The 21,126-nt window shown below is 65.3% G+C and overlaps 1 protein-coding gene across 2 annotated transcripts; it reads left to right on the plus strand.

The window, feature by feature from the left end:
- SH2D3C (SH2 domain containing 3C) lies at window positions 1-20,980 on the plus strand (the record flags this gene model as incomplete). Of its 2 annotated transcripts, XM_084298968.1 has the most annotated exons (12): window positions 1-40; window positions 1,664-2,270; window positions 6,025-6,064; window positions 14,923-15,051; window positions 15,262-15,710; window positions 17,010-17,134; window positions 17,577-18,148; window positions 18,343-18,458; window positions 18,596-18,767; window positions 19,442-19,553; window positions 20,180-20,386; window positions 20,501-20,980. In XM_084298968.1, 12 exons carry the CDS (start codon window positions 1-3, stop codon window positions 20,674-20,676), a joined length of 2,745 nt encoding a protein of 914 aa, XP_084155094.1. In that variant the 3' UTR covers window positions 20,677-20,980. The 2 variants fall into 2 exon arrangements, with proteins under 2 accessions (XP_084155094.1, XP_084155095.1); XM_084298969.1 differs by lacking the exons at window positions 1-40; window positions 1,664-2,270 and adding an exon at window positions 3,046-3,164.
- Between the last annotated feature and the right edge of the window lie 146 nt (window positions 20,981-21,126).

Below are 21,126 nucleotides of genomic sequence, written 5' to 3' on the forward strand. Positions count from 1 at the left end.
ATGGCCGAGGGCCAGAAACGAGGGGGCTTCAAGAAATTCAGTAAGTCAGCGGGGGACGGCGAGGGTGGGCGCCGGGTGCTCACCTGGGCAGCCTGGCCCCAAAGGGGGGGATGCACGAGCACGGTCACCTCTTGTAAGGGAGAGGTTGCATCAGGAAACTCGCTGGGGATGAGAGGGGCTCTGGGGTTTTACGTCCCCAGGGCTGGCTCAAGCCCTGGTGCTGATGGGTCAGGTGCTGGGAATGGGACTGGGACCAGTCTGCATGCACTGGGTGCCAGCATGCACCCAATGGGGGTGAACCCCACTCTCACCCCACTGGGGATTTCAGCTCCCCAAACCACACCTTGCAAGGAGCATTCACCCCGCTGTGTGCCTGGGGGTGAAAGCTGGGGCTGGGGGTGTCCAGGAGCGCTCCAGGTCCTCCTGCAGCAGCAATTTGGGATGGAGGCCGGGGGCGAATCCGCACCGATGGAGCCGTGCTCGGGGATGAAGCGCTGGGAGCGGGGCGCAGAGGAAGCGGTGGTGCCCGCGGGGAGGGAGCCGTGCTCTTTCTCACAGACCTTGGGTTTTCCCCAAAGCCCTGGGACTGCACATCGCCGGGCCCCGCGCTGAGCAGGAGCTGGCCTTCGCTGCTGCTCTCCGCATTCCTCTGCCTCCACGTGCCGCTGCCGGCGCGGTGGGAGGCCAGCCCCTCCGCTCCCCGGGGAGCTGTGCGAGGGGCTGGGCAAAACCCATCTCCCACGGCCCCGGCTGAGCTGGGATTTTCCATCGGGGCGGGAAGCGAGGCGATCGGGAAGGTCCCCAGCTTTTCCACCCCGCGGCAGCCCCGAGCGCAAAGGATGCTCGGCCCCCAAGGGGGGCTTTAACCCAAAGCACTTCAGCTGCTGACAGAGTCCAGGCCATGAGATTTTGGCTCTGCAGGAGCGGTTCTGGCTTGCTGCCGCCCCTTTTGCCCCGTCTGGTGGCGGGGGCACCCTGCAGCCCGTGCAGGAGGTGGGGTCCGAGGGCTGAGCCCCCCACACCCAAGCTCCTTACACAGCACAGGGTGCAGCTTCCTGCCTCGGCAAACCCAGAGGGGAAGAGTATAGTGTAAGCGTTGCAAAACCCCCAAAGCACCCAGAAAACCAAAGCTCCAGCACCGCAGCCCTGCCGCCACCCTTTGCACCGACGCAGGCGGGGAGGCAGCACAGTGGCACGCAGCGCCGAGGTGCGAAAGGCAGAGCCGCCCAGCCGGGGTTATAAATACTCCTCCGGCAACCGCTGAGCGCTCGGCGCTTGCAGGTGGCTCCGGGGAGCCGCAGCGAGGCTGCGAGGGGCTGAGCGAGGAAGTGGGGAGGCAGGAGGCTGCCTCCTGCTCGCAGCCAGCACCGCAGCGCCGGCCCCAGCCGGTGGCCGGATCCTGCTCTGGGCAGGGTGGCGACGTGCACGCGGGGCACGTCCACAAGTCCGGGAGCTCTGGGGCAAACGCAGCGTGGCCTGGCGCTCAGCATGGAGAGCTGCAGAGCCTGCAGAGCCCCCGGCAGCATCGCGTGTGTGCCCCAGGCCACACGGTGACAACGCTGCGCTGGGACCGGTGGTGCAGAAGGCTGACACCGGGCTGCACCATAGCGCGGTGCCCGTGCCCACCCCTCATCTCCCCCCCTCTCTCCTCTCTCCTCGCCAGAGTTTTTCAAGTTCAAAGGCTTCGGCAGCCTGAGCAGCATCCCCCGCTCCTTCACGCTGCGGCGCGGGGCCGTGGCCCCCAGCTCTTTGGAGGCGGGGGAAGGGGGGCTGCCCCCACACGGCTTCCTGGAGGAGCCCTTCGGCAGCACCCAGGATGATCTCAACACCATGCCCAAGAGCCCCGGCCCCTACGCCCGCTCCTCGGACATGTACAGCCACATGGGCACCATGCCCAGGCAGAACCCGGGCAAGGCGGGGAAGAGCCCCAGCAAAGCCAGGAGCACCCAGAGCTGCCGGGAGAAAGGGACCCCCAGGGACAAGATGCCCGGCACAACCCCAATGAGCGCCCCCAAGACTCCTGGAACCCCAGACGCCGGCACAGACCCGTCCTCAGCCTCTGGGAAAGCAGAGCAGGAGGAGGAAGAGGCTCTGCCCTCGGGCACCCCAGCGATGTCCAGGATGGAGCAGGAGCCTGCAGGGATCATCTGCCCCAGGACGGAGGCACCGAGCCCTAGAGCAGCCCCCGGCCCCGCACCAGGAACGGAGAGCACCAGCAGGGATCTGCTGGGAAAGGGGCAAGAGCCCCCCAGCGAGGGCTCCCCGGACAGGTAGGGCCCCATTCCCTGTGCCGGGCCCGCTTTGTGCTCCCCAGGGGGGGCCGAGGGGCTGGGACACAGCAGGGTCCCCACGGGATGCACCTGGCCGGCGGCACGGCACGGCCTGGCTCGGAGGCTGAGCGAGGTTTCCTGTGGGATTTCTGCTCCCTCCTGTTTCCGCAGGGGGTGGAAACACCCCGCGGCCTCCCCTGACCCGGCTGGCCCTCCTTCCCCTTCCAGCCCTCACGTCCTTCACCCCCCCAAACAGCCCAGCCTCTGTCCAGGCACAGGGGCAATCCCCAAAACCCCCCCAGCCCCAATCCCTTCTGCCTGTTTAACCCCTCTTCAAGGTTTTGGGGGCCTCAGCCCTCCTGGATTGGCTTGTTCAGAGGGTTTTCACCTCAAAATGAACGAGGGATTTTTAGCCTTGCCCATCACCTGGCTGTCTGGGCACCGGGGTCAAACACATCCCTACTGTGGGACTGGGGGCACGGGCAGAGGACTCCAAATTTCCCCCCGTAACGACGTCCCGTTGTGCCAGCCCCAACCCAGGACCCCATAACCCACCCCCTTGCACCCCCCAAATCCCCTTTTCCCCCAGCACAACTGCAGGGCTCATCCTGGAGAGGGAAGGGAGAGGGAAGGGGGGGTTCATGTGGTGCCAGGAGCCGGGTGAGGAAGAGGAATCGGGGCTGGGAAGCGGCTGCACATTCCTGCCGGCCGCGAAGGGAGGGCCAGAGGAGGGCTGGGACGGGAAGGAGGAGGGTCTGCCGCCGCGCCCCACGTCCCGGCTCGCAGCGAGCACCCTCCAGAGCTTCTCCCCGTCCCGGAGCAGAGGTTCTCGCCCAGCCACGCGGGGCCGATGACAGCGGTGGGCAGGAGGTTTCCCACCTTGGGGCAGGGCAGGTAAGGATTTGGGATCCCCCCCCCACTCTCCCCGGCACGGTGCAGGGCACGGGGAGGGGGAGGCTGGGAAAGGGGCTTCGCTCGGGGCGCACAAAGCCTCGATGTGGGGCTGTGGGAGATGCCAAGGCCGTGGTGTTTGCTGATGGAGAGCACTCGGGCAGCACTGCTGCACCCCCGGGTGGGCGCAGAGCCCCCATGAGGGCACCCTTTTGCCCCAAAAATTAATTAGCCCCCAGATCGGGGCGGGCAGGAGCCGAGCGGTGTGGGGACGGGTGGTGGGCAGCCGGGTGTCTGGGCTCTGGGGAGTGCTGGAGGGGGGATTTGGATCCCCAAAACTTGAGCACCGAACTCCTTTGTGCATCACCTGGGGCTGCCCCGATGATGAGCGTGGCCGTGCTGTTTGCTGGGGAAACTGAGGCACAGGAGTGACCTGAGCAAGGCTTGGCACCGGGGGTGTTTCTGCCCCTCTGGGCCCCGTTTGGGGTTTGGGGAGCCCTGCTGGGGGCTCGGGGAGTGGCCGTGTGCCCCAGGCAGCCCCGGAGCCATCCCCACGGCCGGGCTGTGCTGTGGGACAGGCGGCGGAAGCAGGACCGGGGCTGTGCCGCTCCCCAGCCCTTCCTCCTGCGCACGTCCTTGGGACAGGGACAATCCTTCCCCAGCAGGACATGAGGGGGGGCCGGGGACAGCTGCCCAGAACAGGGAGTGCCCGCGCTAAGGGACCGCGGAGGGGACGAGCGTGGCCCTTGGTCATGTTTTCCAGCCCTGGAGAATCTCCAACGCCTCCTGCTTGAGCACAGGCCCCCAGGGCAGGGTGGGCTGAGGGTGCCCACGCGCCCCAGAAGCTCCATGAAGGATCAGGGACCCTTGGGAACCACACTCAGCGGGGACAGGGGGTGCAGCGCCCAGCCCTGGGGCTGCTGTGACCCCACAGGAGCAGCAGGGACAGTGGCAGGGACGCAGTGACCCACGGGAGGTGACCTGCAGGGGAATTTTTGCTTCCCATGGGGCACGGGTTGGGCACTGCCAGCACCGAGGAGCTCCAAGGAGGGGAAACTGAGGCACCGTGTGCCCAAACGTGGCCCCTGGTGCACCAAGGTGAGCAGAGCCTGGGCTCCAAATTGGGGTTGAACCCACACCACCAGCCCCGGCGGTCCCCAGCGCAGGGCCTGGCACATCTGCGTGCCACCGTGCTGCCCCCAAAATCTCCCCCACCCCACGGGAAGCCCAGCAGCAGCTCCGAGTCCCAGCGGCCCGGCTGCGGCCGCGCTCCAAAGGCAGCCCAGGAATTTCTCCCAGGCGCTCGGCTGCCCCCAAAAATGCCGTTTCCTCCAGGAATGTGTGGAGCCGAGGGGGGGCTGCGGCCCCCGGCCCTCCCTTCTCCCCCTCCCCAGCCGCAGCTGCTGCCCGTCCCCAGCACCAGGCCCCCCCCTCGCCGCCAGCCCTCGCCGCGTCTCCCAGCTGCTCTCATGCTCCCGATTTCCTGCCCGGAGGCCCCCGTCCTCCTGCCGCTTTTTCTCACGGCTCTCGCAGCACCAGGCGCTCTCTGCGGCCGTGTGAAAGGCAAACGGGCTGGAGAGGCAGCGCCAGGGTGGGCAGGCAGCCCGCAGCTGCCCCGAAGCAGCTGTGCGTGTTCCCCCCCCCAAAAAAAAAAAAAAAAAATCCTCTTCTAGCTTTTCCCCCGCTTGGTTTCCAACTCTGCTTCTCCTCTTCTGAGCCACTGCAGCCCGGTGGGCTTGGGGATGGAGCGGGATTCGCGTGGTGCCGCGCACCGCAGCTCCCAGGGGGCTCGATTGATGGATTGATTTTTGGACTGATTGATTTCTGAGCCAGCCCCAGCCAGGAGGGAGCCCCCAGAGGAGGGATTTGGCCCCTGGGATGGGGTCTGGGCAGTGCCAGGGGGGCTCTAGCAGCAGCAGTGCGGGTGGGTGAGGGTGCTCGGTGGAGCGAGGCGGCTCCCAGACGGAAAGCGACGTCCCGGGGCTGTGACACCGTCGGGTTTGGTTGTTTCTCAGCCACAGCCGCCTGCCCGGGCCACAGCCCTGTGCCAGGAGGGTGATCTCGGCAGGCAGTGGGGTGTCCGTGCTGAAGCTTGGAGTCTGGGAGGCGATGGCTGCTGGGTTCTGCTTAAAGAAGTCTGGATGTTTGTGTTTTATTCCGATAGACGAGACCTCAGGGTCACACTTCCCAGCTCAGTTATGGCCTCTCTACCCCGAACTCTCTCAATTCCATCAGGAATTAGCCCTACAGACAAACACCTCACCCCACAAGGGCACAAAAAGCAGAGTTGCTGCGTGCTCGGGAAGGAGAAGGGCATTCAGCACCCCCCGAGAAAGAATGGCTGAGAAGTGGCCAGCCCAGCTGTCGGGCTGGTTGTCAGTAGGGCCAAGAGTGAACACATCGCTGAGAATGGGAGCTTCCACTGCAGCCTCAGACCCGACACCACCCTGGGTTTGGTTCTGTGGGTTCGTACAAAGATGCAGAGAAACAATCAGCCCCCCCCGGGCAGCGTGTCCCAACAACCGCCCACTGGGACTGAGCTCTGCCAGGGCACGGGGCACGGGACCCTGCTTTGGCACGCAGCCCCGGCACCGTGACCCAAGGGGACCTCAGCCAGGCTGTACCCAGCTCTGCTCACACGGTCCCAAGCTGATTTGGGGTGAAATCCTTTAAAAAAAGCCCCATTCTTCCCTGATCGCATTAGGGAGGCTCAGCTCTGCGTGGGGAGCGGGCACGGGGGCCCTTGGAGCCTCCCCAAACTCGCAGAGCACAGCCCCCCTGCTGTGCCACCACCACCTTCGCCCGACCACCGCGACTTGCTGCCCTTTACCCACACAAATTTATTTTTCTCCTTTCCTTCCAGCCACCACAATGGCCTGGAGTCCGGCAGCGAATACGTGAAGGTAAGACATCGAGCGCGGGCACAGCCCGTCCCGGCTGGGGGACAGGGACAGCGAGGGGGGGACAGCGACCCCGGGGCTGGCCGTGCCCTGTGCTCAGCTCCGCGTCCCCATCCCACCGCCTCCTCTCTTTGTCCTCGGAGGACATTTGGTGCCAGGAACAGCCGGGCAGGCGAGGCACAAGCCGTGCACGGTCCCCCCGCCGCTGCCTCTGCTTCGCGCTCCCCATCCCTCGCGACGTGGGGGCCGCCTCCTCCCTCCGCCCCCACGTAGCAGAGGAAGGGTTTGAGCCACTTTCCGTGGCTGTCACATGAAAGTCGGTGTAAATCTCTCCAAATCTCTTGCTTATCCTCCAGCAAACTATTAACATTCCTGAGGACTCTTCATGTCTGGCCAGAAATTCATTAGCGAGGCGCCTGGCTCTGGAGGAGAGCCGGCCCTGCTGCAGGAGGCTGCTGGCAAGCCGGGCAGGAGCAGGGTGATGGCCACGGGGTGCCGGCTCTTTTGGGGTCGGGGCACTGAAAACTTGCCCAGAGGGCGAGTTGCTGCCACACGATGGCAAAAGGGAGTTTGTTTGAGGAGGGCTTGGGCGTCCCGAGTCCAGTTTCTTGACGGGGATGTGCAAAATGCCACTGGGTGTTGAGTAGGGATTTGAAGCGCCCCACTCGGGTGGTGTAAACAGAGCAGTGAGCTGGGCAGCGGGGCCAGACGTGGCTTGGTGACCCCCAGCACTGCGACCACCCCGGTGGGACTTCTCTCCTCTCTTACTTCCCTTTGGCAACGCGGGCCGAGCAGCCTGGCTGCTGGTGGGAGCTCCACGTGCTGGCGGTGCGATGTGCACGGGGCGGCGAGGCTCCTGCCCGCACACACCAGTCCTGCCAGGGCAGGGTGGAGCGGGTGCTGTGCTGTGTTTTCCCTTGCTCTATCAGTCTGTGCACCCGGAGGTGGACAAATTTTATGGCTCGTGGGTGAATGGATCGAGACAGCACGGGCGTGGAGCGATGGGCATGGCTTTGCCTGTAGGATCCGAGCTGTTTTCGGTCAGCCAGGAGAATTCCCCGCTGTCCAGGCGGATGCCAAACCCGATCTGTTTGGCCTTTTTTTCTTACTCATCCCTGCGGTGTCCAGATGCAGCCCATGGGCAGGGTGTGTGATTTACACCCCGCTTCCCGTGAGCTACGGAAGCGACCGATGGCTGCGGCGACAGCAGCTATTTTAGGCAAAGAAGTAATTAGCTGGAGTGCGTGCGGCCGAGATGCTGGGGGCACGCCGGCTGACTGCAGGCACCGTGCCTGGCGGGGAGCCCACAGCCCTGCCTGGACGGGGTGCTCAGCACCCAGCGGTGCCCGGCCCCATAGCCTGAGGGGATCGGGGTGGCTGGGTGCCCGCTGGCATCACTTGGGAGCAAGGCTGGGACCTGGCACCCAAAGAGCTCCCTGCTCTGTGGTGTGAGGGAAACGAGCAGGGAGGAGAAAGGACAGGAGGAAAAGTGCTGGGAAGGAGAGAGGATGAGGGAGGGAGAGGACACGCTGCAAAGCCCTCACGGACAAAGGCTCGGGGCTCACAGCGCCCAGGTGGGCACAAACATCAGCAACAAACTGGCCAGGAGCAACGCTCACCTCACCAACCCTGCCGCGATGGGAGGTGCGACGCCAGACCGAGGAGCTAGCGAGGGGTAGGCAGCCAGGATCAATAAGCTCTTGGTAATTAACGCACTTTAATAATAGCCTAAGGGCTGGTGTTCCCAAACTGCCTGGGGGATCTGCACTCGGGCTCCGTTTGCTCACCTCCCAGCGGGGTTTGCCAGCCTAGGTTTGGCCCTCTTGTAGGGGAAGGCAGGGAGCTGCAAAACCCCATTACACCCCGGGGGAGCTGCTGCCAATAAAGCTGATGTGTCCCAGCGAGCGAGCGCCGGGGGCTTCAGCTTCCCTTTGCGCCTGCGAAGGGGCAGCACGGGCACAGCTCCAGCTCGCTCCGTCAGCGGAGAGCCTCGGATCCGCCGCAGGAGGGAAGCAGCCGAGCCCTTTGCGGAGGAGAAGCCTCTGCCGGCGAGTGAATCACCCTCGGATCCTCGCAGAGCGGCGTCTCCCCACGTGCTGCCATCTGTTCTGTCCCTCGGCCCCTCGCGAGGGGAGAGGAGCGCCCGCGCTCCCGCTAGGGCTGCAGGCACCTCTGGGTGCGGGGACACCCGCTGCCCTGCACCCTGTGCTCTGCCCTCCTCCTCCTGCTGCTCGGCCCCATCCTAAATCCAGGCGCTACCCTCCTGCTCCCCTCTCCCCTGCAATAGAAGGGCAGAGCGCGGGCCCAGCGAGCGCGGTCGAGCTCTTTGTTCTGCGTGGAGGAGCCGCTCTGGAGACCTGTATCTCATCAGCCCTGCCTGCTTCCTCCTCGCCTGGGGACGCGAGGGGCTCGTCTGAATTAATTAGCAGAGAGGCCGTGCGGGTGGCAGCAGGAACACCTCTGAGCTCGCGGCGTGGCAGGGCAGGGGTGCACCAGGAGGCATCTTCGGCCGGGGACGCGCGTTGAGGACGGCTCTCGCTAACTGGAGCTGGTCTCCGCTGGGAGCAGGGCTTATTCCTTCTTCCTTCCTTCCTTCCTTCCTTCCTTCCTTCCTTCCTTCCTTCCTTCCTTCCTTCCTTCCTTCCTTCCTTCGGCAGTACGGCCGGGAGAGCAGCAGCGCAGGATTTACTGTCACGTCCCCTGGTGCAGGTTCCCTGCCCTGTGCACAGCCTCGTAAATCTCTGTCCGTTTCTGTCCTTAGTGGAACCGCAGCTGCTCGGGGAGAGCCGGGCAGCAAAGCTTTGGGGCAGGGACATCCCTGATGGAGTGATACAACGGGAGGGGAGCACTGTGCCAGCACCCCAAGTCCTGTGTCCCCCAGGTCTGCTCCCACCACCCCGGTCCCCACTGAGAGAGGCAAAATGAGGACGGCGGGGACACGGGACGCGATCCCCTGGGGCCAGTTTGTGGAGCAGCAGGGGGCTGCGGGGCTGGCAGGCGGCTCGGAGCCAGCAGTGCCGCCTCGTGCATCCCGTTCCGCGAAACCGCAGCCTTAATTAAACCGGAGCGGAGCCTTAATTAAACGCGACTCGGAGACAGCCTACGTGGGAAGCAGGCAGCCGGCTGCCTCCACGTGGGGCAGGAGCCGGCGTCTTCCCCAGAAAAGGACAGCAGGAGGACGGGCAGGGCGAGGAGGGATGGCGTGAGGGAGAGCAGGGACCGAGCCTGTCCCTGACCCCGTGTGTCACTGCGGAGGGCAGGTTAGGGTGAGGAGATGAGGGGTGCCAGCTCCTTTGGGGGAACCCCTCGGGGTATGGAGGAGATGAGGGGTGCCAGCTGCCTTCAGGGACAGCGGTTCCCTTCAGAAAACCCAGTTCTCGGGACATGGTGAGGCTGGATCCCCTCAGGGACACCAATTCCCCTCAGAAAACCCAGCTCCCCTCAGGACATGGTGGGGCTGGATCCCCTCAGGGACACCGGTTCCCTTCAGGACGTGGCTGATGGGGGCTGCCCGGTTTCCTCAGAAGACCCCGCTCCCCTCAGGACGTGGTGGGGCTGGATCCCCTCGGGGCCACCAGCCCCACTTGGGGCCACCAGGTCCCCCTCAGGGCCACCAAGTCCCCCTCAGGGCCACCAGGTCCCCCTCAGGGCCACCAGCCGTGGCAGCCCGGGACCGGCTCCCCTCAGGGCCGCGCTGTGGCGGCTGCCGCGGGTCCCTGCGGGGCGGGCCGGGGCGGAGCAGCCGCTTCGGTGCCGCCTCCCGTTGCCGACAAGGGATGAGGTAATCGGGGAAGCGGCTGAAATTGAAGCCCGGCGGTGGTGGCGGTGGTGGCGGAGGCAGCGTGAGGGGCAGCCCGGGGCCGAGCCGAGCCGAGCCGAGCCCAGCGGAGCCGGGCTGGGGGCAGCCCTGAGGGGGGCTGAGGGCGCCGCGCCATGACGGAGCGCTGCAGCCTGTGGAGCGCCCTGTCGGCGGCCGCCTGCTGCTTCTACCGAGGCTCCTTCATGCAGGTCCAGGTGAGCCGGGCCGGCAGCGAGGACGGGGAAAGCGGAGGGTGGCCGGGAGCCCCTCGGCTGGGTGCCCCCGGGGTATGGAGGTGGTGGTGGCGGCGTTGAGGGGGGCTTCGTGGGGGTGGCGTTGACCTTGTGGACGGGGCTCTGCGGGGCTGACACGAGGTTTCGTGCCTCAGTGTCCTCAGCCTGCAGCGCTGCCCCGCTCAGGTGCTTCGGTTTGGGCTCCAGCGCTGCCCCCTGCATCCCCTCTGGGCACTGGGTGCGGGTCGGAGCTGGAGCCGGAGCCTCGGAGCAGCACTCGGGTCAGGGGCTGCGAGCAGCGGCCCCAAAGGCAGCCCTGAGGGCAGGAGACCTCACGGAGGGGAGCGTTCAGCTCCCTGTGAGGGGCAGCACATCTCCAAAGGTGCTCCAGGAGCTCCTGCTACACTCTGAGGAGGGACAGAGCCCAGAGGGACCCGCAGCACCACGGCCTGGCTCTGTGTGTGTGTGCTGCACGGCTCGGCCGCGGTGCCGGCACCCGGCCTGTGGCACCTCCAGCGCTGCCACAAGGTGAGGTGTCCTGTCTGGGGCTCTGGCTGAGGAAGGGCAAAGCCCCAGAAACCGGTTCCTTCGTTTACCTGCTTAGGGAGAGCGCCAAGTGCTGAGGATCGCAAGAGCCGAGCAGGCTCTGATCTGAAGCAAGAGCTCCCGGCAGGCTGCAAGTTAAAAAGGGTGAGAAGCGCCCGGAGCTGGCAGCCAAGAGAGCTGGCAGCCTCATCCAGCGCTGCTCGGGGAGGTAGGTGCCGAGCTGTAGAGATTATGCTGGGTAAGACGGAGCCCAGAGGAAGCGTTTCAAGTCTTGTCATGATTGCTGCTGATCTCAGTGCAAAGCCAGGGATTTTGATCGCTAGTGGGGGCGAGGAGAGAGAAAGCAGAGGAGCTGCTCCTGGCTGTCCAAAAGCCACCGAGCAGCACCGGGGGACGTGCCCTAACGCAGCAGTCCTGGGGCTGAGCATCGCAGCGAGCTGCTGCCAGAACAAGGGGGAGACAGGTGGGCGCCGGGGATGCGGGAGGGGATGAAGGGCACTCCATCCCAGCGCCGGGAAAAGAGTTAAAAGCGAAGCCCCGAGTGCTCACCTGGCTCTGCCAGATCTTTCACCGTCTATTTGTGTCCAAGTGTGCCCAGCAAACACACACTGAAGTCCCCATGAATGACTGGAGCGCTTCCAGCTGACAGCCGCATCCCTGCTCACCGCCAATGGCAGTGCACCCAGCCTGGGAAGCACTGACATCATTTCTGGCCAATAGCAGCTCCGAAAAGGGATGCAGCAGCAGCGGCCGCCGCCGTCTCGGAGTGAGATAAGTAATATATAGATGGATGGAGATGTGTGTACACGCACGCCCCGATGCTGTGCTGGAGACCCGCTCCCCCAGGGCAGCGGCGCGCTCCGCCACCCCACAGCGCAACCTGGGGCACCTGTCCCATCTTAAGGCACCCAGATGTTCCCAGGCAGCACCCCTCAGCTGCTCCCCACCCCTGCCAGCCAGGCGGAATTGCTCCAGAGCTGCCACAAAGGAGCACAGACAGGAGAGGAGAACCTCTGGGTGGCCAGGAGCACTCCTAGGAAAGGCTGGGAGTGCCAGGACAAAGATCCCAGGAGGCCCTTTGGGTGCCCGGAGTCATGGCGAGACGATGCAGAGAGACAAACCAGTTCTTTCCCATCTGGGCACCAAGATCTGTGAGACCAACTGGTTCACACCAGGGTACGTGGGTGAGGAGCAAGCCCATGACAACCCAGGGGTGTTTGCAGTGGGATTTTTCCGTTGTGGTCCCTCAGGATGGACCGGCCGCTCTCAGGCACGCGGGGAGCTCAGGCAGCAGCCCTGCACCAGGCAAGCAGAGCAGTTCTTGGGTTCGCCATGGCCTTGGCTGCCTCAGCAAGGATGTTTGCTCTGAAATACTCCACTGTGAAGCAGCCCGTTGGCAGGTAGGGAGCTAAGTGGAGAACAGAGAGATTCTGCTGATCCTGGGGCTTTCCCCATGCACCTGCTCCAAGTGGCTCCCTACTCCCTTCTCTCCCACTTGTGCTTCCCAGGCCCCACAGCTGCTCCAGCCGGGGTGAAAGAGCTTGCAGCAGGGGCTGGGATTTCCCCGGTGAGGGTCCCAACGTGGGGCAGACAGCAGGAGGAGGAGCAGGAGAGGGAGAGCAGCTGTGCTTTGTGCCCTGAGGTTAGCCAGGAGATGCTATCGCGGGGCGGGGTGGGTGCCGCACACCTCGCTTTCCAGGCTGACTTCATGTTCAGGTCTGGGAGGGGGGAGCTGGAAAGCAGGCTGCAAGTCACTCCCGTTTCGTAAGAGTACCTCTGCGAGGAGAGAGAGCCAAATGCCAGCCTTTGAAGCTCTCCTCGCACCAGGCAGAGCAACAGCCGCTCTTTTACACAGACCACAGCTGTCAGCACCCTCCATCCCCCCAGATCTCGCCCTTTGGCTGCCAATTCCCATCCCTGCCCTGCAGCTGGGACCAAAGATGCCTCCCTCTGCCAAGAAAGCAGCAGGTAGAGGCAAGGAAACGAGCAAGGACGGAGAGCCCAGGGAATCCCCTCCCAGTGAGCACTGCCCCCACTGCACGGCAGCTCCGGAGGGATCCCGCAGCCCCAGGCCCGTGAAGCAGCCTGTCTGGGTGCCGAACGTGACCGAGGAGCTCTCCTTTCTCCAGCCAAACCACGTTGGCTGCAGCTTGGGATTCCTCAGGCAGAGCTTGGCATCGTCTCTGGCAGCTCCTGAGCTGGTTTGTCTGGTGGGGCTGGTTTGGGGAACCGCTCTCAGCCCCGTTTCTCCCCCTTCTGTGGGAAGAGGTGCAGGAGGCCGGCACCAGGCGCCCGAGCAGTCCAGGCTCCTCTCCGCAGCCAGCCCTCTCGCCTGCGAGGCCTCGCATCGGGCCCGAGCATCTTTTGATGTCCTTTTGGCACAGCTGAGAGCGCCAAGCGGTGCCCTTTTCAGCTCGGCACTCAGACATCCGCTTACACGCTCCCGACAGCTCCGGGCCGGCCGGGGCTGCCTTGCTGCGCCTCGCCGGCACCCGGCCAGCTGGCAGCCCCTCCGCCTCCTCCGAGACACGCCACAGAGCAGAAGGAAGCCCAGTCAAAGCACGAGGACCGGTCCCTGGAGCCGCAGAGCACCAAAGGAAAAGGATTCCTCCCTGTGCATCGGGCTCCAGGCTGCAGGCGGTGGCTTTTTGGTGGCCGTGCAAGCCGGATGGGACCGTGACACCCAGCCAGGAGGCCGGAGGTGGCTCGTGGCTCCCTGCGCTCACGGCCGTGATGATGCAGAGCCCCCCGAGCCTCCGTGCTAGCTCAGCACCTGGCTCCTGGCACGGTTGCCAGCCGGCTGCTGCCCAAATCCAGGCTTGGAGACGCCGGGTGCTGCTCAGCTGGGTTTGAGTCCCTTATCCCGCGCATTTGCATGGGGAGGATTTGGGGGAAAACCCAGCTGTAGGACAGAGCGGAGAGCTGCTAATCCCCTCTCTGTGGGGTCAGCTGGGGGGAAAGCAGCGGCCCCAAATCGCTCCCAGCTCAGCCCCAAGCGCCGCGGGGAGGTGCTGAGCACAGGGGCAGCCCCGGCCACGGGTGCTGGGCAGCAGAGGAGTTGTCATAGGAACAGCATCTGCTTCAGCCGCGGTCCCCCAGGAGGCAGCTGGACCTCAGCAGCCCCGTGGCTACCATTTATTTTTAATAGGGCTCAGCAGCACCGAGCGGCTTTGTCTCCACGAGGGCCCCGGGGCAGCAGAGGTGCTCAGCACCCCGCCACGCTCGTTGAGGGGATGTGACCCCAGAACAGCTCCTGGTCGGGTCCCTGCGGCTCCAACAAGCAGGACGCTCCCCGGAGATGGGAGCAGAGGGCAGAGGAGCACACACAAGTTGGCCCCTAACACCTCCCGGGGCTGCTTCCACCGCCCCAGCACTTTTTTAATTGTTCAGAGCTGGAACAAGAGGAACAGGGGCAGGTCCAGGCTGGTGAGGGCAAGCCCTGAAGAGCTCGGGCCATCGCGCGGCTCCTTCCCAGCCTCCTCCCACCTCCCCGGGCTGCAGCCACGTCCCTGGGGCAGGATTAATGCCCGAAGTTTGGCTGATGCGTGCAGCTACACCAGGAAAGGGAGCAGCTGGCCCAGAATGGGGTCGGGCTGCCCTGAGGAGCGGGACAGAGGGGACAAAACCCGCTGAGGGACTTGGCAGAGTCCTGGGACAGAGGACACAGGGTGGGAGCGCAGTGCAGCACCCTGAGCCTCCCTCACAGCCACAGGGGGAGGCAGCTCGGGGAGCAGAACCCGGTGCTGGTAAAGGGTCTGGTGGCACGCACGTCTCCTTCTTTTTCCTGTCCACAACCCCAAGCGAGCGCCAGCCCCGCTGGTGGTGCCCTCGGGGACGCTCCTGCCACGGAGCGGGGCAGCCGAGGGAGAGGTGCCCCCAGCCCGATCTCCCCGGGGAAGGGAGGAGGCGAATTGCATCCTGCAGGCTCAGGTGCACCAGTGGTGGTGAAAGCTCATTTCGATGCAGAAGGTTCCCTTTACATTTGTCATTACTATTCATGGCACCGTCAGGCTGAGCGCAGCCGAGTTAACCCTTTGGGGAGGGGAGATCGCGGCGGCTGCCTGCAGGAGGAGCAGCGACGCGGGTTTCCTCCTGGAGAAGCATTTCCCACGGTGGTTCGGGCCTGGAGATGTGCCAGCTGGGAGCTGGGGCAGGCACAACGGGGACACGCTGCCAGGAGACCCCCAAAGTGCTCCCGGTGGCAGGACCTGACCACCCCACCCCATGCACACACACACACCAGGGCCCTGGCTGACATTCCCTCTCTCTCTCACCCCTTACAGTTCTCCAAGGAGAAGTACATCCTCGACTCGTCACCGGAGAAGCTTCACAAGGAGCTGGAAGAGGAGCTGAAGCTGAGCAGCACCGACCTGCGCAGCCACGCCTGGTACCACGGCCGCATCCCCCGGGAGGTGAGGATGGGGAGGGGAGGGCGGGCAGCTCCCAGCCCACGCAGAGCCACCAGGACAAGGCTTCTCCAGCCCCAAGCTGCCTGGTTTTGTGGGCAACACCCTCCTGAAACCCAGAGCAGGGGGTAAAACAGCCGAGGTGGAGCACCCACGCCTTCCCCCTGGGTTAACCCGCTGGGGTTGTGCCTGAGCTGCTGCCCTGTCCCCCGCCAGGTGTCGGAGAGCCTCGTGCAGAGGAACGGCGACTTCCTCATCCGCGACTCGCTCACCAGCCTGGGCGACTACGTGCTGACGTGCCGCTGGCGCAACGAGCCCCTGCACTTCAAGATCAACAAGGCGCCGGTCAAGTCCAGCGACGGCCACAGCCGCGTGCAGTACCTCTTCGAGCAGGAGAGCTTCGACAACGTGCCCGCCCTCGTCCGCTTCTACGTGGGCAACCGCAAGGCCATCTCCGAGCAGAGCGGTGCCATCGTCTACTGCCCCATCAACCGCACCTTCCCCCTGCGCTACCTGGAGGCCAGCTATGGGCTCGCCAACGGCAAGCACGGGGCGCCCCACAGCCCCGCCGCCCAGAAAGGGGGGCACATCAAGAGGAGGAGCATCACCATGACGGACGGCCTGACGGCCGACAAGATCACCAGGGCCGAGGGGTGTCCCACCAGGTGAGTGTGGGGCCTCGTGCTGCCTGGGCAGGGGATCGGGATCAGCCCCCGGGGACACGGCAGGGTTTGGGGACTGCCCCAACGCAGGCAGGGACCAGCGGAGGCACAGGAGAGGAGCCAGCACCCAGCTGGAGCTGGGGTGTTCTCCTCGACCAGCTGCCAGCCGTGCTGTGCTGCCACAGCCACCACAAGGGGATTTGTTGGTTCGTTTCTGGAGGGCCCTTTTCGTTTTAGAGCCCTTTCCAGTGGGACATTTGCAAGGAGTTGCCAAGAGGAGCCGATGGAGCTGTGCTGGCAGGGGAACGCACAGCCCTGCGGGGCTGCCCTGCTCACAAAAAACCTTGCAGCACCTGGGCTTCTCAGGAGGGGTGGAGATTTCCTTCACGTGGCTTTCTGGCTCCTCTGGCTCCTGGCTTTCTTTTGGCAGCCTCAGGGTGCCCAGACCCTGTGCAGGAAGGCAGAGCACGCACACAGATCCCCACAGAGAGGCCAAGGGACCTGCATCCACTCCTGCACCCCCAGCGGGCACAGCCTGTCCCCCAGCAGGCCTTAGAGCCGAGCTTCCTTCTCACACCCCGACCTTCTGAGCCCGAGGGCAGGGCGGGAGCTCGCCAGCAGAAAGCAGACATCCAACTGCTACTGTGGGGAAGCAGCCAGGCTTCCAGGAGAGCACACGCTGATGGGTCTGGGTCCTTCTGGGCCTTTTCTCTCCCCTCACGTTTCCCCAAACGTCTCACCCCACCGCTGCTCACCCGTCCTCCTTGCAGCACTGCCCTCGCTCAGCCCACTGCAGCCACAGCGCCTCTTGCAATGCCTCTGACTCACAGCACAGCTCAGGCTGTAGCCACGGCTCCCAGGCTGCAGCACCTCCCTGCTCTTCTGGGACACAGCTGGGCCCCCAGTGCAGCCTCCAGGCACTTCCACCTCTCCTAAGCACTGTGAGAGAGGGAGCTCGCCTCACCACCACGCAGCTCTCGGGCAGAAAAACCACACAGAGCTTCATAAAAACCTCCCACCTCGCAGCCAGGCACCACAGCACTAGAAAACAGCCCCACTGCTTCTCACCAGACCCCTTCCCCAGCACCCCGGGGTGCAGCAGAGCTAAGCCCTGCTCCATTCCCCCAGGACCAGGCTCCTCTGCTTTATGTAGGTTCCCCAGCTCAGGGCTCCAGCTGAGCTCGTCAGGGCTCCTCTTGTTGGTAGTGGAAGGGGGCAGTGCCTGGAGGGGGGGGAAAATCCTCATCCCAGCCCCTCTGCCCTTGCCCGAGTGCCAGACTAACGCTCCTGCCCCCTCCCCAGCGTGTCCCTGCCGCACCACAGGGACATCATCCGCAACTGCGCCGTCAGCGTGGACCAGATCCAGGAGCTGCACGCCCCGATGTCCCCCATCTCGGAGAACCCCACCTCGCCCGCCTACAGCACGGGTAGGCACGGCCCGGGGACGGCGGGGACACGGCTCGGGCTGAGCTCAGCACCACAGGGACGTGGGGAGGGGGACGGAGCTGGCTTTAAAACAAGCCCCTAAATGCTCCGTGTTGCCCTAAATGCTCCGAGCTACTCCTCCCTGCTGGCAAGGCCCTGCCTGGCTCTGCACAGCAAAAAAAAATGTCCCAAAAGAGGGCCTGAGCTCGGGGTGATGCCAGCTGACCGCAGTGCGGCCACGCAGCTCTCCTGGGGCTGCCTGGGTCCTGTCGTGGCACCACTGGGGCCGCAGGGGCTTTCCCCGAGCTCCCCAACCCCCGGCTGTGGTGTTCTTCCCAGGGGTTGGACCCGATGGGCTCTCGAGCTCCCTTCCAACCCCTCCAGCTCTGCGATTCTCGGTACGTGCACCCCTCCCAGCTGTGCTAACAGCCTCTCTCCCCGCAGTTACACGGCTAAAGCCACACGCCTGCCAAGCACCCGGCATCGCCCCGGCCTCCCCGGTCATCAGAAGGTCCAGCGAGCCCCAGCTGTGCCCGGGGAGCACCAGCAAACCTCTCCCGGACCCTGCCCACAGCACCCACTCCACTCCCTGCCACGGCTACGCTCGCGCCTCCCCCTCGCCCTCCGTGAACAGCTACAGCGACCCGGACACGGGGCACTACTGCCAGCTGCACCCCACCTCCCCCGTCGGCAGGGAGCGGCCGGCTCACGACACCAAGCCAGCAAAGAGCTACGTGGAGAGGCTAAAGGTGGAGGAAGGACAGAGAGGGACTGTGGAGAACGGCTCCGGGGAGGCAGAGGCAGGGCAGAGGCTGAAAGGAGAGCGGGACTTGGGGGGCTTCGTGCCCCCCGCCATGGAGACGTGCTCCTCCTTCAACCCTGCCGCCTTCCAGTCCCTGCTCATCCCCCTGGAGAACAAGCCCCTGGAGATGGCCGTGCTCAAGAAGGTCAAGGAGCTGCTGGCGGAGGTGGACGCGAAGACGTTGGCCAAGCACATCACCAAAGTGGACTGCGTGGTACGGCCGGGGCCGGGCGGGAGGGCCGGGCACTGCCCCCCTCCAGGGGAGCGGAGCATCCCCCAGCACCATCCCCCAAAAATCAGAGCGTCCCAGCTGGGCTCTGCCTCCCCGCACCGCCTGGGGCAGGCCAGGGCCGCCCGGCCTCTCCTCAATTAACAAAGCTCTAATCACCTCTTCGCCTTTCTCGCCAGGTCGCTCGGATACTGGGCGTAACTGCGGAGACGCAGCGGCTCATGGGGGTGAGCTCTGGCATGGAGCTGCTCACCCTGCCCCACGGCCACCAGCTGCGGCTCGACCTGCTGGAACGGTACGGCACGGGGTGGCAGCGCTGGGGGTGGCACGGGGGGGGACATGGGACCTTTAGGGGGGTGCTGGGCTCTGCGGGGACAGCGTCGGGAGCGTCCCCGTGCTGAGCTTCGCGCTCTGCCTCTCGCCCCGCGGCAGGTTCCACACCATGTCCATCATGATCGCCGTGGACATCCTGGGCTGCACGGGCAGCACGGAGGAGCGGGCGGCCCTGCTGCACAAAACCATCCAGCTGGCGGCCGAGCTGAAGAGCACCATGGGCAACATGTTCAGCTTCGCCGCCGTGATGAACGCCCTGGAAATGACACAGGTACGGGGGCGCCGCCTCCGTCCTCCCCTCACGCCTCCCCCCCTGCTGGCTCAGCCCTTGGGGACAACGGGGACAAGGCCCCAGCAGAGGCAGCGGGGTGTAAGCAGGGAAGGGACGGAGCCGCCCCCTCCGCCGAGCAGACGGCCCGGCCCCGCCGGGATGCGATTGTTTTTTTCGGTGGTTGGGCTTTTTTGTTTTTGTGCTGGGCTCTGTTCCTGAGAGGAAATGAATCTGCCCTCCGGTACAATACAAATCGGTCTCAAGGCCGCAGCAGCAGCGTCTCCCAGCCGCGCTGCTCCCTTTGGAAGATGAAAGGAGATTAAAATTCAATTTTAAATCAAGCCCAGCTGGGAAGCCTTGCTTCCTGCCTGCACAAAGGAGGTGGAAGGGCTGCCCCCTCCCTGCAGCTCATCTTCAAGGCCGCTGCAGTGCGGGGAAACTGCTGTCCTGGGGCACGGCAGGGGAAGAAACGCTGAGCCCAGCGCCAGGGCAGGGCCCTGCAGCCTCTGGCGGCGAGTGCCAGCAGCAGAGGCTGTTTTGGGGAGCAGCAGGCGCTGCTGGGGCTGTCGTGCCAGGGCCAGGTTGACCTCGGGAGCATCCCATGGGCTGGGGCTCGGTGCTGGGGCTGCGCTCCCCCAGCACGTCCACCCCAAAGCACGTCCGTCCCCTTGCAGATCGCGCGGCTGGAGCAGACCTGGATGGTGCTGCGGCAGCGGCACACGGAGGGCGCGATCCTCTACGAAAAGAAGCTGAAGCCGTTCCTGAAGAGCCTGAACGAAGGGAAAGGTAACGAGAGCGGCTCCCAGCCCCGCTGCCTGCTCCTTCCAGGCTCAGCCGTGCACAGCCTTGTGGCGGGGATGTGTTTGGGAGCTGCGTCCCTCCCCCAGCAGCGCCAGACGCTTCCCTCCTGCCCGCTGCGCAGCCCCAGCACCCGGCCGGGCCCGCTTGGCCTCAGCTGCCCCTTCCTTCCCAAGGAAGCATTTCATAACTAAATAAAACCAGTGGCTGGGCACAAACACGGCCGGGCCGAGCCAAACCCATGCACTCGCATGGCAGTGCGTGCCAAGGCGAGGGGACACCAGCCGGTCTGAGGCAGGGAGGATGAAAAGCTTCATCTCTCCAACACGCAGAGCCCCGGGCCTGCACACCCGCTCCTCGCTGCAGCCCTGGGAGCGGCAGAAAGAGCCTGGCTGGTGCTGGAGGAGGCGGTGGACCCGGGCAGAGCCATGCTCAGAGCCACAGCCGCATCTGTGCTGCAGCTGAGCCAGAAAACCTCTCCCAGGGGCACGGTGGCAGCCCGGCTTTGTAGGGCTGGGTGGTCGTGGGAGCGCTGCACGGGGCCGAGGCGGGTGGGGAGGGGGACACGGGGACACCGAGCCCTCCAGAGAGCCTCAGGGCACGTCTCTCCGCAGAAGGCCCCCCGCTGACCAACACCACCTTCCCCCACGTCATGCCCCTGGTGACCCTCCTGGAGCGGGACAACGCTCTGGTGGACAACCCCGAGCCCTGGGAGAGCACGGACGACGGCGTGGAGGTGGTGATGGCCCACCTGGAGGCGGCGCGGATGGTGGCCCACCACGGCGGGCTGTACCACACCAACGCCGAGGTGAAGCTGCAGGGTAAGCGAGGAGGGGAACGGGGACGGCCCCTCAACCTCCGGCGCCGTCCCGTGCGTCCTGCGGGCACGGGGTCCCCGTCCCAGACCCGCGGCGCTGACTCTCCCTTCCCCGCAGGTTTCCAGGGCCGAGCGGAGCTGCTGGAGGTCTTCAGCACCGAGTTCCAGCTGCGGCTGCTGTGGGGCAGCCGCGGGGCCGAGAGCAGCCAGGCGGAGCGCTACGAGAAGTTCGACAAAGTCCTCACCGCCCTGTCCCACAAGCTGGAGCCGGCGGTGCGCTTCAGCGAGCTGTAACCCACCCGCACTGCGGAACCCCTCCGCGTTAGGGACGGGTTGGCAATTTGGGGACAGGGAGAGGACCACAACCACCACAACCACCACGACCCCACGTGGCTCACCGCCAGCCGGGGGTCCCGCGGTGCTGTTATAGGGACGGGGACAGCGCCCGCGCGGTGCCCGTCGCCTCGCCCCGCGTTTTCCTCTCCTCGCACCCCTCGCTGTACATACGTCCCCGCGGCCGCGCCGCGCTGCACACCCGCTCCCCGCCGCCCTGTACATAGGTGTACATAGCCCGGCCCCGCACACAATAAACCTTTGGTGCCCCCCTCCTGCCTCTGCTCCTGCTTGGGGTCCCCAAACACCCCCCTGGGGGGCGGAGCCTGTTGGGTGGGGGCGTGGTCAAGCGGCCAGACCACGCCCGGTGGGCTGGGTAAGAAGTGCGAGGCCCCGCCCACCCGCGGGGCA

Source organism: Netta rufina, assembly GCF_964035555.1.
Source record: "Netta rufina genome assembly, chromosome: 20".
In the NCBI taxonomy this organism is placed as follows: domain Eukaryota; kingdom Metazoa; phylum Chordata; class Aves; order Anseriformes; family Anatidae; genus Netta; species Netta rufina.